Source organism: Podarcis cretensis (assembly GCF_951804945.1).
Source record: "Podarcis cretensis genome assembly, chromosome: 5".
Lineage (NCBI taxonomy): Eukaryota > Metazoa > Chordata > Lepidosauria > Squamata > Lacertidae > Podarcis > Podarcis cretensis.
In genome coordinates, this window is record NC_137174.1 from 74,707,067 (window position 1) to 74,723,047 (window position 15,981).

General features: G+C 38.7%; 1 protein-coding gene across 5 annotated transcripts in view; it reads left to right on the forward strand.

Moving 5' to 3' along the window:
• The window catches only part of U2SURP (U2 snRNP associated SURP domain containing), a 35,579-nt gene that overhangs the window by 3,617 nt on the left and 15,981 nt on the right, over nucleotides 1-15,981 (forward strand). The window contains exons 2-12 of one of the 5 annotated variants that reach the window (XM_079977724.1): nucleotides 1,254-1,301; nucleotides 2,694-2,792; nucleotides 4,482-4,596; nucleotides 5,003-5,145; nucleotides 6,667-6,734; nucleotides 7,999-8,093; nucleotides 8,176-8,211; nucleotides 8,302-8,384; nucleotides 9,540-9,705; nucleotides 10,549-10,760; nucleotides 12,277-12,320. In XM_079977724.1, coding sequence (XP_079833850.1) covers nucleotides 1,254-1,301; nucleotides 2,694-2,792; nucleotides 4,482-4,596; nucleotides 5,003-5,145; nucleotides 6,667-6,734; nucleotides 7,999-8,093; nucleotides 8,176-8,211; nucleotides 8,302-8,384; nucleotides 9,540-9,705; nucleotides 10,549-10,760; nucleotides 12,277-12,320 — 1,109 coding nt within the window. Of the gene's footprint in view, nucleotides 1-1,253; nucleotides 1,302-2,693; nucleotides 2,793-4,481; nucleotides 4,597-5,002; nucleotides 5,146-6,666; nucleotides 6,735-7,998; nucleotides 8,094-8,175; nucleotides 8,212-8,301; nucleotides 8,385-9,539; nucleotides 9,706-10,548; nucleotides 10,761-12,276; nucleotides 12,321-15,981 lie in introns of those variants that run through there. The other 4 variants (XM_079977725.1, XM_079977726.1, XM_079977727.1 and 1 more) reach the window with 4 other exon arrangements.

Sequence of the window (15,981 nt, forward strand, 5' to 3'; positions counted from 1 at the left end):
GCGAATGCCAGCGGGTGGCGGGGGGGATCTGCTGCAGTCGTGAGCAGAGGATCCATGGTTCCCCTTCCTTCCCTCCTCCGTTGTTACAAAGCATGGATCCACATGGATCCTCAGGATTTTTGCATTGGGCTACTCCAAACTCACTGTCAGATCACATGTCTGTGGCCACAGCATGAACCACAAAAATCATATATCCACTATTTTGTTTAGAATATTTTTTTCTTGTTTTCCTCCTCTAAAAACTACGTGCGTGTTATTGTCTGGTGCGTGTTATAGAGTAAAAAATACGGTACTTTATTTCCAGTGTTCACATATTTATTGAATAAGGAAGTTAGACTGAGGTTCACAAATGGTTTTCTTCATAACATGGCAGAATAGACTTGTTTAGCGAATGTGAGGCAAGGATCCAATGAACCATAAAACTCGTTCTGTCTCAAATAGCAGGTACCTTAATAAATAGTGTAGAGTTCAGTTGATTAAAACGAATAGACTAAAATTGAACCTAGGCAGGTGTTTGGATCATAACTTTATTGCTTTGTTTTGTTGCTTTTTGACCTTTGTGAATTAATTTAGTTTTTGAATACTAATTTGAGAGAAACCACATAATTTCATTGCATAATTTAATTGACTCCTTTCAAATCAGTATTCAAAAGCTAAATCAATCACGAAGGTCAAAAACAAACAAACAAAGCAATAAAGTTACCAATTAAATTATGCAATGAAATTATGTGGTTTCTTTTCAGGGTCTGAATAGCAGATTGGATTTTGGTCAATGAAAATAGGAAGAATATAAAATTTTACTAAAATGTTGTGTCCTTTATAGCAAGTGGATTATGTATGAGGTAGATAAAGGAATTTCCGGATCAGCAGCTGGAAATGAAGATAGTCACATTGGACTACCTGGAGTAGACAACTTCAGGATTATTGCTGAAAAGCCTTACAAAATGAAGGAAAGTGTTATATCAAAGATCCTAGATGGTGACCACTTTGTGCAATTAAAAATAAGCCAGATTATTTTGAAGAATATTGCCTCTCCTTTTAAAAGTATATTGTCTTTTACTTATAGAACTTGAGCTCATTTTAGAATCCCTGCAGTAAAGAGATGGCTGTGTTTTTCACAATTCTTTTCAGAATGGTCAAACCTGAGTTTTGAGTTGGTGGTGAAGGCAGTTCAAAAGAAAATTGATTTTTTATGTATTGACAACCAATTAAATGCCTCTAGAATGTAATTCTTGTATATCCTTCATTTTTAGGCCAGGGTGCCGGACACAACACGTGTAACTGGATCTCCGGAGAATCATGTAAGTCTCAAAGTGGATGAGCAAAAATCTTAACAAAACTGTTCCTGTTGTCCTCACCAATTGATATGTATGAGCTGTTGTCTCTTTAAAAATGTTTATTGTTACTTTGGTTCATTCCCTTCCCAAAGTGGGATTTTTGCCAGCTGTACTACATGTTGGATATAGTACAATAGTTGATTTTCTTTTATATCATTGTATACTGTTGGTGTGAATGAGTTTTAATGTGGTTGAGCATTTCAAGAAGTGTTCTGTAAAATGTATTTTAAAGACCATGCTCATTGATATAGATCTTGCTTTGAGATACGGATCTTCTCAAAAGCACAAAGTGCTTTGTTGTTGTTGTTGTTGTTAATTAAATTTGTATGCCACCCTACATCCAATCTCTTAATATAAACTTAAATTCACCTAATCTTTGAACCCTTTCCCCATCCCTTCTATAGCCTATGATTTTTCTACTGTTCTGCCTCCCAGATCACCATGTCTTGTTCCCTTGTCTCTTCTCTCTTCTCAAACTTCACTTGGCCTGTAAACCCCCAGCCCTTCCCTACCCAATTCTTCTGTCTGTTCTCTCTATATCTTCTGTCTGTTCTCTCTATATCTTCCTGATATCTGGCCTGTGCCTTTGACTAACAGGTTTCTCTACCTGTAAGAATCCTAGTCTTCAGCATCTCAATGTTGCCTAGCTTGGTTGCTGATTTCCAGTGGTGCAAATTACTTTTCAGTCTTTTCATATCCACCCCATCCCAGGAAAATGCAGAGTTTTGGGGCAGTGTCACAGGCACAAGCTCTCTGTCTTTCTGGTGCAAGAGGTGTGCGTCCCCTAAGTCCAGGTTTCCCACCTATAAGATCCTTCCAACTGTAGGAGGACTTCTTACTCTGCCAAAGACCTTGGAGAAGAGAAATGTTTTTGCCTGGTGCCTAAAGATACACAACAAAGGTGCCAAGTGAGCCTCCCTGGGGAGAGCATTCCACAAGTGGGGAGCCACCACCTCACTTTGAATTGTCAGTGAATGCAGTCAGGCCAGGATTGACATTATATGCTCAAAACTCTCTTGCCCCGTTGAGCAACCTGGCTGCTGAAGTTTCTGAACTGTCTTCAGAGGCAGCCCCACGTATAATGTGTTGCAGTAATCTAACCCACAGGCTACCAGAGCACAGATGGCAGAAGTTAAGCTATCTCTATCCAGATGGGGACTACATTTCCCTTCTCTCCCGACAGACGTCATCGTACAGGGCAAACAGAACAGTTTCCGTGCCAAAACAGAACCTAAACCCTGACTGAAATGGATCTAGAAATTCATTTTCCTCCCAGAGCACTTCAGGTGTTACTGGATAAATGAATGCATCTAAAATCCCAGTCTTATGATCGAATTAATATTTTTTCTCTTGCAGCCACTTTTAGAAAGCAAACTTAAAGCATTTAGTATTGGCAAGATGAGTGCTGCCAAGAGAACTTTAAGCAAGAAAGAACAGGAAGAATTGAAAAAAAAGGTAATACTTCAGAATTATTTTATTATTATTTAATCAGATGGATATGTTCTACTTATTGCTGCTACTCACAGATTATTGCTGATAAAACCAGAAGCTTTTATTTGGAGAATACTGACTTAGTTTAGTGTTGTTTTCCCGTTGTACTCTTAAAATTGTATCTTGTTAACATTTGCTGCCAAATCTAAATTGTGCACACAGCTGTTTCTCTAAACCAATGGACAGATTTCAGACAGAAAAGTTTAGCCCAGTAAGATGCAAGTTCTAACCAAAAGTAGGTTGGGCTACAGGATCACTCTTTGCATTTTGCATGCAAATTTCTTCTCAACGCAGTTTGGCTATTGTGTGTGGTGTTTATTGTTTTTAATCCTGGTTATAATGAACCTAGGGGGGTCCCTTTTTTTCTAACTCAGTCTTAAAGAAAGTTCAAGAGAAGCAAATTAACTAATTGGGGCTGAACACCCCAGTATGTCTGCCATCAGGGACAGGCACAGCAGTAGGCTATACCATGCCCTGGTTTTCTAGTCTCAATTCTTTGTAGCCCTTATGTTTCTAATTAATCCCAAATTCTATCTTGAGATTGGAGTCTTCCCTTTGAAAAGGAAGATTGTATCCTTCATACTCATAGTTTTATTTGTAGTCGGTGATGTAGGTTTTACAGAAAGCTTTCCAGTGTCATCACCAATTTGGATCTGACTTAACATGTTTGACTTAGTAACAAGGTGTCCCCTTTTAGTTACCGTATTTTTTGTCCTATAGGATGCACTTTTTCCCCTCAAAAAATGAAGGGGAAATCTGTGTGCGTCCTATGGGGTGAATGCAGGCTTTTGCTGAAGCGTGGAGAGCGAGACGGGTCGGTGTGCACCGACCCCTCTCGCTCTCCACGCTTCAGGAAGCTATCAGCAAGCCTAGGTTGCGGATAGCAGCCTGCTGCCCGGAGCACAGGGCGCGCTGAAGCAGAGCACCCCGCGCTTCGGGTAGACATCCGCAGCGGGGGGGGGGATAATTTTCCCCCTTTATTCCCCCCCCCAAAAAAAACCCCTAGGTGCGTCCTATAGGGCGAAAAATACGGTATGTTTACTATTGTGTCCTGGATGAATCAAAAGTGTTTCCAGTGGCCAAAGGGAGTAGAAGCAAAAATATTTAAATAGTGGAGAAAAAAGTAAGCTCATTTAATGACAATTATTTGTATTGGAATACTTTTAAGACAAAGCATCTCAATAGTGCAGACTTCTTACATGTAAATGGAAAAAATGAAAGCATTGTTAAATGACAATTCCTAACGACTGCCACCTGAAAAAAGTTAATTGCAACTTTGAAGCTATCCAATCTGGCCAGTATTATATTATCTCTATTTTGCTAAAGAATTTTCCCTTCTCTCAAGGTCTGCTCATGAATGCTGAGATACCTTGGGCATGGTATGGGATATGTTGTTGGAGGCTGCAAATGGAGGAAGGACTTAATGGAAATCCCCTTCCTTAAACTAAAGGAAGAACAGTTTAGGATCCAAGCCAGTAATGCTAACTTAAATCTATGAGTTTCCTCTTCATGTGGGGATAAAGTATAGTAGCAAGAGAATTTGCATCCTACACCTTTGTTGGTAGTTCAGGTTAGCATGGGTACAAAAATGAATGTGAACAATATGAAAATCTCTCAGAATTAGTAACTTGCATAACATTTTTGTGGGTGTAGGAGGATGAGAAGGCAGCTGCAGAAATTTATGAAGAATTCCTTGCTGCCTTTGAAGGAAGTGATGGTAATAAAGTGAAGACGTTTGTCAGAGGAGGTATTGTTAATGCATCTAAAGGTAAGATATGCCACTATACTACTACTACTATTTATCAGGAATATTTTGATTACTTAGATTTTTTTTATCCTACTTAAAATGTTTGGGTTTCAGATTAAGAAATATTTCTGACATTTTCGCTTCTAATGATGAAGTACCATGAAGCACAATAGTTATGCCCTGCCCAAAAGCATGCATCTCATTTTGAGAGCCCAGTGGGGCTTTAGATTTGAGATTTTTGAACAGCAACACCCTGCTTCCCATGTAATCTGGCAAAAGAAAAAAAAAACACCTTTGAAAAGGTGTTCATTTCTCAGTTTGTGATACTGCGGGTTGGGGAATTCTGTTTAAAAGGGGAGAAAGTTAAAAGGCACATTGCTAGTGTGTTCAAATAGAATCTTTCAGTAACTATTAGCCTGTCTTTCAGAAGAACACGAAACTGATGAGAAACGAGGAAAAATCTACAAACCTTCATCAAGATTTGCAGATCAAAAAACCCAGAGCCAGAGCCAGTCATCTTCTTCTAATGAGAGGCCTCCATCCCTTCTAATAATAGAAACCAAAAAGCCAGTAAGTTTAGATTTTGCAGGTTTTTTGTTTCCCTATATCTTGTTTTGAAAATACATTAATTACTATTTTAGTTATTTATGCTTTTCAAGTGAATCTTATAAAGTGATGTAGATGAAAATTATGGAATAAAGCAGAAAAGACAAACAGGAAATTCTTGTAGTGTCAAACCATGTTTTGGTGTTATTTACGAAAAGTGAAAAAGTCAATATTATTATCATTATTTATTGCATTTATTTGTTGTTTACCACATAAAGTATCTCAAAGTGACTTACAGTTGTGAAAGCATAAACAGTGCAAAATTTAAAATAACATAAATTCTGGTGGTATTTGATTTAAGAAACATTTCTAGAAGAATGTGTTGTTTTCTAATTATATTAGTTTCAGTAAATAAATTAATAAGGAGGAAAAGGTTGTGAAATCCTAGCTGAAGACTAGCGAGTCTTCTCCCCATTTTATCCAAACATAAGGAAAGGCATCTTGTTCGTCACCAGCCAGCACAGGATAGGGCTGTTATTAGAAGCTCAGGGATTATACCATGGCTTTCTGCAGGTCTTGGGGTGGGGTTAAAGTTATTGGTGGCTCTCCTCTTCACCTGAAATACCCCTAGACATAATGCTCTTATATGGGTTGCAGCTTCTCCGTGTTGAATTGCAGGCCATTTTAGTGTTGATGTGTGATATTGATGAAGTGTGAATAGGTTTTGAGCTTGAATCCTGACAGGATGGAGGTTGCATGGAGGTGATTTCCTGTGTCCTTGAAACTGAGCAATTCTGTAGCCTGGATGGGATTGCATCCCCTTGAAGGAGCAGGTTTGCGGTCCAGAGGTACTTCTGGATACAGTTTTGTCACTGGGGGTCCAGGTAGCCTCAGCCCTTTTAGCCATTTATCAGCTATGACTGTTCTGGACAGGAGAAGCTTATTCACAGTAGTTCATGCATTGGTTACTTCAAGACCGGAATACTGCACTGTGCTATATGTAGGGCTACCCTTGTGCTCCCATATGGAAGCTGCAGTTAGTGCAGAATGCTATGTATGGTTGCTGACAGAAGTAAGACCCTTCCAGCATATAACACCTCTGCTCCCAGACCTCCACTGTGGCAGTGTGGTGTAGTGGTTAAGAGCGGTAGACTCGTAATCTGGTGAACTGGGTTCGCATCCCCGCTCCTCCACATGCAGCTGCTGGGTGACCTTGGGCCAGCCACACTTCTCTGAAGTCTCTCAGCCCCACTCACCTCACAGAGTGTTTGTTGTGGGGGAGGAAGGGAAAGGAGAATGTTAGCCACTTCGGGTAGTGATAAAGCGGGATATCAGATCCAAACTCCTCCTCCTCCTCTTCTTCTCCACTGGTTTAATCTGGTTTTTAGCTTATTGTTCATTATAATTATTTGTTGAATGTTTTAAACAATTGCTTTTAACTGGTCATTTTTACTGATAATGTTTTATTCTTTCTGTAAACTGCTTTGAGATGTTGATAAAATGGTCATTGTGTGTTCCTGAATATTATTCAACTTGTGTTATTAGCCTTTGAAGAAGGGGGAGAAAGAAAAGAAAAAGAGCAATTTGGAGCTTTTTAAAGAAGAATTAAAACAGTAAGTATTTTCCTTCATGTTGGTTCAGATAATCAGATTTTCAGAATTTGATTTCTGTTAAAACATCAATATAGGACAGATTGGTGATGAATAAATAACCTAAGTCCTTTTAGTATATTGCTTGAATTTTAGATAGTGTCTTCTAATAGTAGCAAAAATATTAATGCCCGGGAATTTTTGTAGTCCTGTAATCCCTTCTGTAAAGATTTTTTTAGAATTTGGAAAATTGCACAAAATATAGAAGCAATAGAATATATATGAATTAGGGAAGATAAAACACCATACTGAGTGTTCTGAAAAATCCTGGCTCCTCTTATTTTAGCCAATTAATAAATATGGATCTATATAATTGTTCTGTTTTCTGGTGTATATATGTGTTTCTCTTACAAATGTAGGCTATGTTCATTTGTTTTAATAAAATAGGAACAAAATGCCAGTGGAGATGTTCTTTACTTGCTATGCCATGCATAGAATGCAGAATACTTAATATAACTGGCCTACTGTTAAGTTACATTTTCATTGAGTTTTAAAATACATTTTTTGTGTTAAAAAGTAGCTTAACTACAGCTGCTCAGCACGCCCGGGCTTCAGGGTGCAGGTAGCTCTCCGCAAGCCGTGGGCTTGCGGATAGCTTCCTGAAGCCTGGAGAGCGAGAGGGGTCGGTGCAAAAGCCTGCATTCGCCCCATAGGATGCACACACATTTCCCCTTCATTTTTGGAGGGGAAAAAGTGTGTCCTATAGGGTGAAAAATACGGTATATTGTAAACTACTACATGAAAACGAAAGTTACATTTTGAAAGTAAAGACTACAGGGCTGGGCCCATGGGAGTTATAGTCCAGAGCTGTGGAGGACACCTGGTTGAAGAAGGCTGCTCTACATCAATGAGACAAAAGTGTCACCTGTGTAATTTTGAATTGTGCATGCAGTTTTTATTGGGTTGGATCCAGACTCTTGAATTTAGTCCCTATTGAAATCAGAGTTATAACTAATTTCATTGATTGCGGTGGGATTTAATCCAGCCCATTGTAGATTTGGAGAAATGGGGAAAGTTGCTCTTGTTTGAAGTGGAATTACCTTGGGGCTAAACATGACGACTTGACACAAGGATAATTGAACAGTCATCCTGTGGGACATTTATTTTAAAGTATTTAAAAATGCTTCAGGCTGTTCTCTGTGTTGAATTTTTTTAAATAAAAAAACCCATTTAACTATAGCCATTAGGATTCCAACCAGTTACCGCTTTCATAAAATATCTTCTGTAGAATTCAAGAAGAGCGTGATGAAAGACATAAAACCAAAGGTAGATTAAGTCGTTTTGAGCCACCTCAATCGGATTCAGATGGCCAACGCCGTTCCAGTAAGTAGTTATTATAATTTTATTGTAGTTATTTAAGTCTACAAAAGCTGTGGAATTAATAGGCATATTTTGCTTCCCTTAGTGGATACGCCTTCAAGAAGAAACAGATCTTCGGGTGGTAATAAAGTTTCATAACTATTGATTTAAAATCTTTTGTTAATGTAAAACTTACACTTTAGATTACATCCTATTTTCTTTTTCTTTTTAGTATTGGATGACTATGCTCCAGGTTCACATGATGTAGGAGATCCAAGTACGACAAATTTGTACCTGGGAAACATTAATCCCCAGGTAATGATTGCAGTAATTGATGTTTGGACCAATCCTTCCTGTGTTAACTTTATATATATTCCCACGTCTGCAGTATACAAATATTATTGTACTTATTTAGGATAGCACTTAGGTGTATTAAAACCCTTTTTGCTGAACAATCATGAAATGTCAATTCTCATTTTACAGCTAGGGAATTGATAGAATCTCTGCATGAAATTATCAGTAGCTGAGTAGAGATTCGAATTTCGGCCTCTGAGTTCCAGCTTTATCTGCTGGACTTGGCCACCATTTATTCGTTTACAGTGGTACCTCGGGTTACAGACGCTTCAGGTTACAGACTCCACTAACTCAGAAATAGTACCTTGGGTTAAGAACAGAACAGAAATCGTGTGGCAGCAGCTGGAGGTCCCATTAGCTAAAGTGGTACCTCAGGTTAAGAACAGTTTCAGGTTAAGAACGGACCTCCAGAACGAATTAAGTTATTAACCTGAGGTACCACTGTACTTTTTGCAGAAAGCTGTTCCAAAAATGGCTTATATTCTCATGTTTAAATATAGTAGAAAGTATGGTTCAAGCTCTAACAACATGAGTGAAGATGCTTCACAAGAACTTTGTTGTGCACCCTCCTGCTTAAAAAGAGATTGATGGAATGAGATACCAACATTCTAATGCCAGGCATAAAAGCCACAGAAAAGAAAAAAATCTCTGCTTGCCCACTTGCACTTCCCATTATCTTTTTTGTTAGTCTTTCTGCTTTATGGCTAACCTTTCCCCCATTGATTCATTCTCCCCTCCACCTTCCTGCTGTGTCTGGGGAGGAGTGGCCAGTTGTTTCGCCTCACACAGCCTTGGCTTTTGGACCAACATATATTTGGCAGATTTTTCACCATTCCCATACCTTGGAATTAATTGCAGGATAAGTGGCCACATGCTATGTCAGTGAGCGAGGAAGTAAATCTGTATTGCAAGTTAAAGGTACACCAGATTAGTATGTCTTAGAACTAGTTCTAATCCATGATTTGGTGCTATGACAGTGAGCCTTCAATCTGTGTCTGCCTTATTCATGGCCTTCTCATAACACTTTTACAATGCCTGGTTCCTTAGCTGCTTTCTTCTTGTGTCCAGTTGAAAGGAACTTGTTGAATCATGTTCTGGTTTCTTCCTATGCTATAGATGAATGAAGAGATGCTGTGTCAAGAATTTGGACGCTTTGGGCCTCTGGCAAGTGTCAAAATTATGTGGCCAAGAACTGATGAAGAAAGAGCGAGAGAGAGGAATTGTGGATTTGTTGCTTTCATGAATAGGAGAGATGCTGAACGTGCGCTAAAGAACTTAAACGGTAAGGAGAGGGTTTCAATAAAACTTTTGAAATATGACATTTGAGGAAAAGTATTAGGAGAAGCAATGTACTTTTTAGTGGAAATTAATTGAGGGTAGAGGTATATTTTCTCTTTCAGTTGTGCTCCCCATTTTTCCCCCATTGTGGGGTGCTCTAAATTTTAGAAGAACCCTTCTGAGCCAACTCAAGCGGAACTAAGACAAAAAAGAGACATCTTTGCTTTCATTAATCATTCCCTCGTGGGGCACAAATTAATAAAAGGCGAAGGCTAGGAGGTAGCATTGGAATTTCTTTCAAGATTCCAGAGTGAAAGAATCCAGGAAAGGGGGAGAAAACCTCCCCACTTTTGTACACCCTATGCAAGTATTGGGCACTTCACAAAAATAAGTTGTGTTCCTATCAAAAAGGACTTGCAATCTGAAAGCTTGCCTGAGTTGTCTTCCAGTGTAGAAGATTGTGTAGGCAGTTCGTAAAAGTTGAAGGCGTGCGAGTGAGTATTCCGCTACTTGAACTAGAACTCCTTTATATGTAATAAAGTTTTACTATACTTGCTGGTCTTTAGGGTCGGCAATGCTTAGTTGCTATAGACGTAGTATGTCCATCCAGATTCTTACTCTTGTTCTTCTTAAGGATTGGAAGCATACATTTCTCCTAAATAAAACTGAGAGTGCAGGACTTAGCGGAGAGGGGAGAATTCATATTCTGGCAGCAGCAGGCAGCATTATTCTTTGATATGTGACACAATAAGTGAGCTTTTATGTGGACACCACTTGTTTTCATTGAAATACTGCTATTTCTTTCAATTTGCATATTTCTAAACCAATGCAATCTTTCATTTGGCAGGCAAGATGATCATGTCTTTTGAAATGAAACTAGGCTGGGGCAAAGCTGTTCCTATTCCTCCACATCCTATATATATTCCCCCCTCCATGATGGAGCATACTCTCCCGCCACCTCCTTCAGGCCTGCCATTTAATGCTCAGCCCAGAGAGAGGTTGAAGAACCCAAATGCTCCAATGTTGCCGCCGCCAAAAAACAAGGAGGATTTTGAGAAGGTAAAAAGTTAACCAGGGCCATACCTCATCTTTATAAATGCTAAATCTATGGTAGTCTTTAATATTGTCTTTATAGAATTGCACTGTCCAGGTCTTAGCTAAAACTGAGTTGTTCCCTGCCTTAGCTTAAGAAGCCTCATTTCAGAGGCATTGCCTTGGTATATTTATGCCACAGAATTGGGCCTTGTTTTTCATTGCACTTTTAAATCTGGCCGTCTTGGGGTTTTTCCCCCCTCCACGCTCCCTGGTTTTTTCCCCTCTTATGTCCCCCTTTTTGTTAGCTGCCAGATTTGCATTATCTAAATTATTTCATTTTAAAAGGCTAAATTTTAAATCCAGGCAGATAAATTAACACTAAAATGAGCTCACAATTAGGTTTTTTTTTAATGAAGAAAATTATTTCAGACATTGATTCAGTAGCTGAAGAGGGCAGGATATTTAAAAGGATATTAGTCTTTAGAACATGGTAAGTATATCTTGAAACCAAGTGTAAGGTCACAATGATATAATAAGTTGTAAAGTTCTTTAGAGTTGGAAGGGTTGGGAACTAGAGACCAGTGCAAATGTAACACTCTTGTTTGAATTGTGAGCTGCCTGCAAGGTTGTGTGCCCCATCACTTTCTGAAGTGTAAATTGGCCATTGTTGACCTTAACCATGGCTAACAGTTGTGTTGGCAGTGTTGCTGGCCGTGAGTAAGGCTACCCAGGGATCGCTCCCCCAAGCAGGATTTGAAATCAAAGGTCAAAGCTTGGATTCTCATCCTGGTTAAGTGAGAGTCCTGATTAGCCTTAACTGTAGTCAGTATTACTGCAGATGTAATGATTAACTGTGGTTAAAGCCAATGGTGCAGATTGGAGAAATCAGGCTTCAGAAAGGAGGGGATGGAAAGGAGCACATAGTCTCACAGCCTGATTACTTAACCATGCTTAAGTAAATCATAAGCTATAGTTTGTGCAGGACCCAAGTAGCAAATGGAAGGGAAAGAAGATTTCTTTTTTTCTTTTTACATTGGTCTTTCATCTAGCAAGCCCCTTCATATGCATGCAGTGGACTTGCCAGGGCACAGTAAGGTTTTGATTTTTCCACTTTCTTTAAAGCCTTTCCCCTATTCTGTACTAGGAAACTGTTTCCAAAATGCAAGAGGCCTTTGGAAATGGCTACTGATGCAGGAGAGGGGAATTGCTGTTAGGAAAAAGAAAAGCCCTTCTGTGTGCATGGATCCTGCCTGCTCCTCTAGATTGCTGCCATTGCCAGTATAGTACCTATTCAGTTCATTGATGTGCATTCTCTCAGGAATGTTCTAGTGCTTTGAAATTAGTGAACCTTCAGTGGTTCGCTGCACACAGCCATTTGCTCTTTATGTAAATCCGTAGTGTATAACTTCGCAGCAGTGATTGCCTGCAAAACTTGTGATAGATGTGTAGTATTTTCAATGCATATGTATTTTTTTGCTTGTTACTTGTTAACAATACTCACATATTCTATGTTTATTATCTGATGTGACTTCATATACAGACTCTGTCGCAAGCCATAGTCAAAGTGGTTATCCCAACAGAAAGGTACATTTTTTTCTTTATTATTACTGATCTAAATATAGCAAATATCCCCTTTTGGAATTTTACAGAAAAAGTGTCATGTTGAGGAAAGTTTTAGGCTTGACTGAGCAATGGTTATACCACCCAGGTTGGCAGTGTGAATGTTGGGATCTATATTAAAATTGAGGTTTCATTTATTTTAACTAGTATTTCAGTTCAGAATAATAATTTAAACGGATTAAATATGGGATTATTTTTGCAGGTGAATGAAGACTTCTGTATATCAGTAAAATTCTGAGTGGTATATAGATTTGCCGAATGACTGATAGCTTAATGGGGTATAGCAGTATAGTCTTTCTTATCCAGATAGCCTGAGAGTATCCCATAAACATTTACTCAGCTAACCTGTGACCCTTTAGATGTTGCTGGATTATGAACACCCCATCAGCCCTAGCCACCATGGCAAGGGTAAGGAATTATGTCAGTTGTCCAACAACATCTGCAGAGCTGCAAGTTAGGCACTCTTGTTTAAATACACAGATAACCAGAAAGATATAAATGCTACTTACATTATCAGAAGGTTTAATGGAGGATATAAAATTGGGATCGTTAGAAGAATTTGGTTACTAAAGTTAGGATAACCATATGTTCTTTTCTGTAATGTTTCCTTAAAGGCTGTTTTGTTGCACTTGCCCCAATTACGTTTTGTTTCCCCGAGTTAGGAGTGTCTAAACATGGAAGATAGCCACATAGCCCAGAGATTTGACACCAAGGGTGCAACTCATGATTAGTGCAGTGTAAGTGCTAGGCATACCCTTGCTCAGCCAAGCATAAAATTATTCTCAAACATTGTAACACAGTTGCTTTAAAAAAAGAAAAGAAAAAGGAACACCAAAGAATTCAAATTCTCTTTGACATTGGCCTTGGTGAGCAACACCAGCTGAACTGTCTGCGGCAGCGGGGGACCAGGAAAACATCATGGGATGGATTGGGAAAGTATACAGTTTTTGACCAGACACTGGTACGATCGGCTCCAATTAATGTGGTTTTATTATAACTGAAAAGACTTTTTTGTTGGCCAACTTAATGTTTGAAATTTTTAAACTATCATCCTTTCATGCTACACTGTTTTTTGTCATGAACATTCTCAGTACTTTTGTAGCAAGGCTGTAAGTTTTTGAGAGAGCAGTGAAGACATCTTTTCCATACATAAAACACACCGTATTAACGTAGAGGAGTTGCAGCTTCTGGAGGTGAAGAGTACTAGTGCAATGGGGGATAGTTGAGATGGGCCAATAGAACGTGGTTGCAAACATTTAGATAGATTTTTGTTGGCTAGCGTTTAAATTAATATCTTTTAGAAAAAGCAGTGCTCCAATTTTGCTCACTGCAACATTTCAGTCTGTGCCATAGAAACTGTTCCTATGTACATCTATAACTGTATTTGAAAGTATTAATATGAAGCATTTTGAGCCTCCTACTAGAAATTCTATTGACATAATTTTGGTGAAACAGTTAATGAACATCTCCAGCATATGCTTTGATGTACTGAGACCGCAACATTTCTAGTAAATTAGTTTTATCTGTGATGCTGTTCAGCGACCAAAATGCAAGAGCATCAGCTTTGAACAGTAAGAAGTGGTAAGATTGTAGCTCATCTTTAACCACTTTGCTATCCTGTCCTGTTGTTGCTCCTGAGTGTGATGCAAAGTTTTCAGAGATTGGATGCTTCAGTCCTCTTATTCCTTGAAAAAGGGTTTGGTTTAACTTTTTAAAAACTTAATTTGGAGCATAAGAGCCTGATATGCAGAATCAACTTTATGGGGGGGGGGCATAATACTTTCAAATGTATCAAAGGAATGCAAAGAAGGGCTGGTTTGTGCTAGAGGAGAAATGGCTTATGATGAGGGCTTATTGTGAAGCCTAGGCACCTCAGGTAATAGCTTTTTATAACTTGTGTGCCACTACTGAATATGCCCAATTACTTGCAAGTAATGTGATCCCAAAGGCTCTTAAAGGTCAAAACCAAAAATGACTTCCCAGTATTGGTATTTTCAAATACAGTTTGTGCATACTCAGATATATATTTTTCACTTGAGACTTACAGAAAACTGCAGTGAGTAAAATGATTACTAAGTTATTTGGAATGTGTGTTGAGCAGCGGTTCTTGGATGATCATAGAAAGTTTTTAGGATAAGACTTCTAGACTGCTTCTAGTAAGTTAACAGCATGTTTTAATTGTAGTAAGAATAGTCCTAATATTCATGAAGGTAGGAACAGATTTCTCTTTTTAAGTTGCCAAACAGATGTGCATTACCTGTGAGTGATTAAGATTGGACAAAGTCCTAACGTGCAATGATATGCACATTGAAGATCTATGAAAAGCATTAAGCAGAGTATGACACTTAGGAATAATTGTAGTTTTAAAATATTGAGACATGCATCTCGTTTAGTAGTCACAAACACCTTTTGAATGTGGCAGGAAGCCAATACTGCTTTGATTTAATGCAAATAGCATCTGTAGTAGGATGAAATTGGGGCTGCTGGGGGGGAAATGTACTGTTTTTATTCTAATACCTATTACATATTGTGATATCTGTCTTGGTATACAACTGAGCAACCCAGGGAAGCCCTTTTCATGTGCAAATGAGCATGCATGCACCATGGGTTTTTCATTGATTTGATTGATTTCTTTTTAAACTCTGGAAAGCTTAAACTGCAGTTTATAGTGCAGCACAAACTACTGCTGTTCAGAAAAATACTTCTTTTTTTAAAACAGTACCCTGCCCCATTGTGTATGGATCCCTTTGCTCTTCTCTGGATTGTGGTCAAAGGCTTGTATCTGAAGATAAATTAATTTAATGGAGTTTGATGGAAGAAAAGTTTTCAACTTTCTTCTACTGCAGCCACCTGTGCCCCATGAAAAGCCTCTCTGGAGGGTTGGGGTGGGGGAAACTCCTCAGCAGTTTTGGATGTGGCCAAAGCTGGCCAGCTCAGTTTGGGCTGATTTCCCCCGCCTCCTGTTTTGGCTAACTTCCCACCCCATCCCTCATTTTGGAGGAGGGCCCTGGCTCTCCAGTCAAGCATTTGTGGAAACTCAGGTGGTTACAGGCAGACGAAGGGACAAGAAACTTTCTTTCCTTGACCTGTCTTAACTTAGGATGTGAGCAAATTGGATATATTCCAAAATTAAAAACTTTTCTTACTATATTGTAGTAGTTGATTTTTACATTTTTTTATGAGTTGACTTAAATCCTTGAGTGCAATTTGAAATGCCTAATGATTGAAAATCTTTAAATTATTGTTCATGGTAGTGAAGCGTTTAGAACTTGTGGCTCAATAGTTATTATTACTAAGCGGTATGTTGTCACTGTTGACAGCTTTCTTTTCATGGCATAAATACTCGCCTGAAGAAAAGTGTTCTTCCTAGTGTCCTTGAAAGTAAAATTAAAATTGCATCCTGGTGGCTTCTCATCCAAGGAACCTGATTAAGATCAGGTTCTTAGGCACTCAACTTTCAGCAGTACTGAAGCATAAGCTGCCATACCGTTTCCTTCCGCCTCTGTTGTATTTTCATTGTTAGCATTTGTGTGTGTATGCACAATATTTTAAATTTTAATTGAGCTTAAGCAAAAGATTTTATCAAACAAAAAGTTTAATTTTGAGCAGAGTATACTCCTGCAGC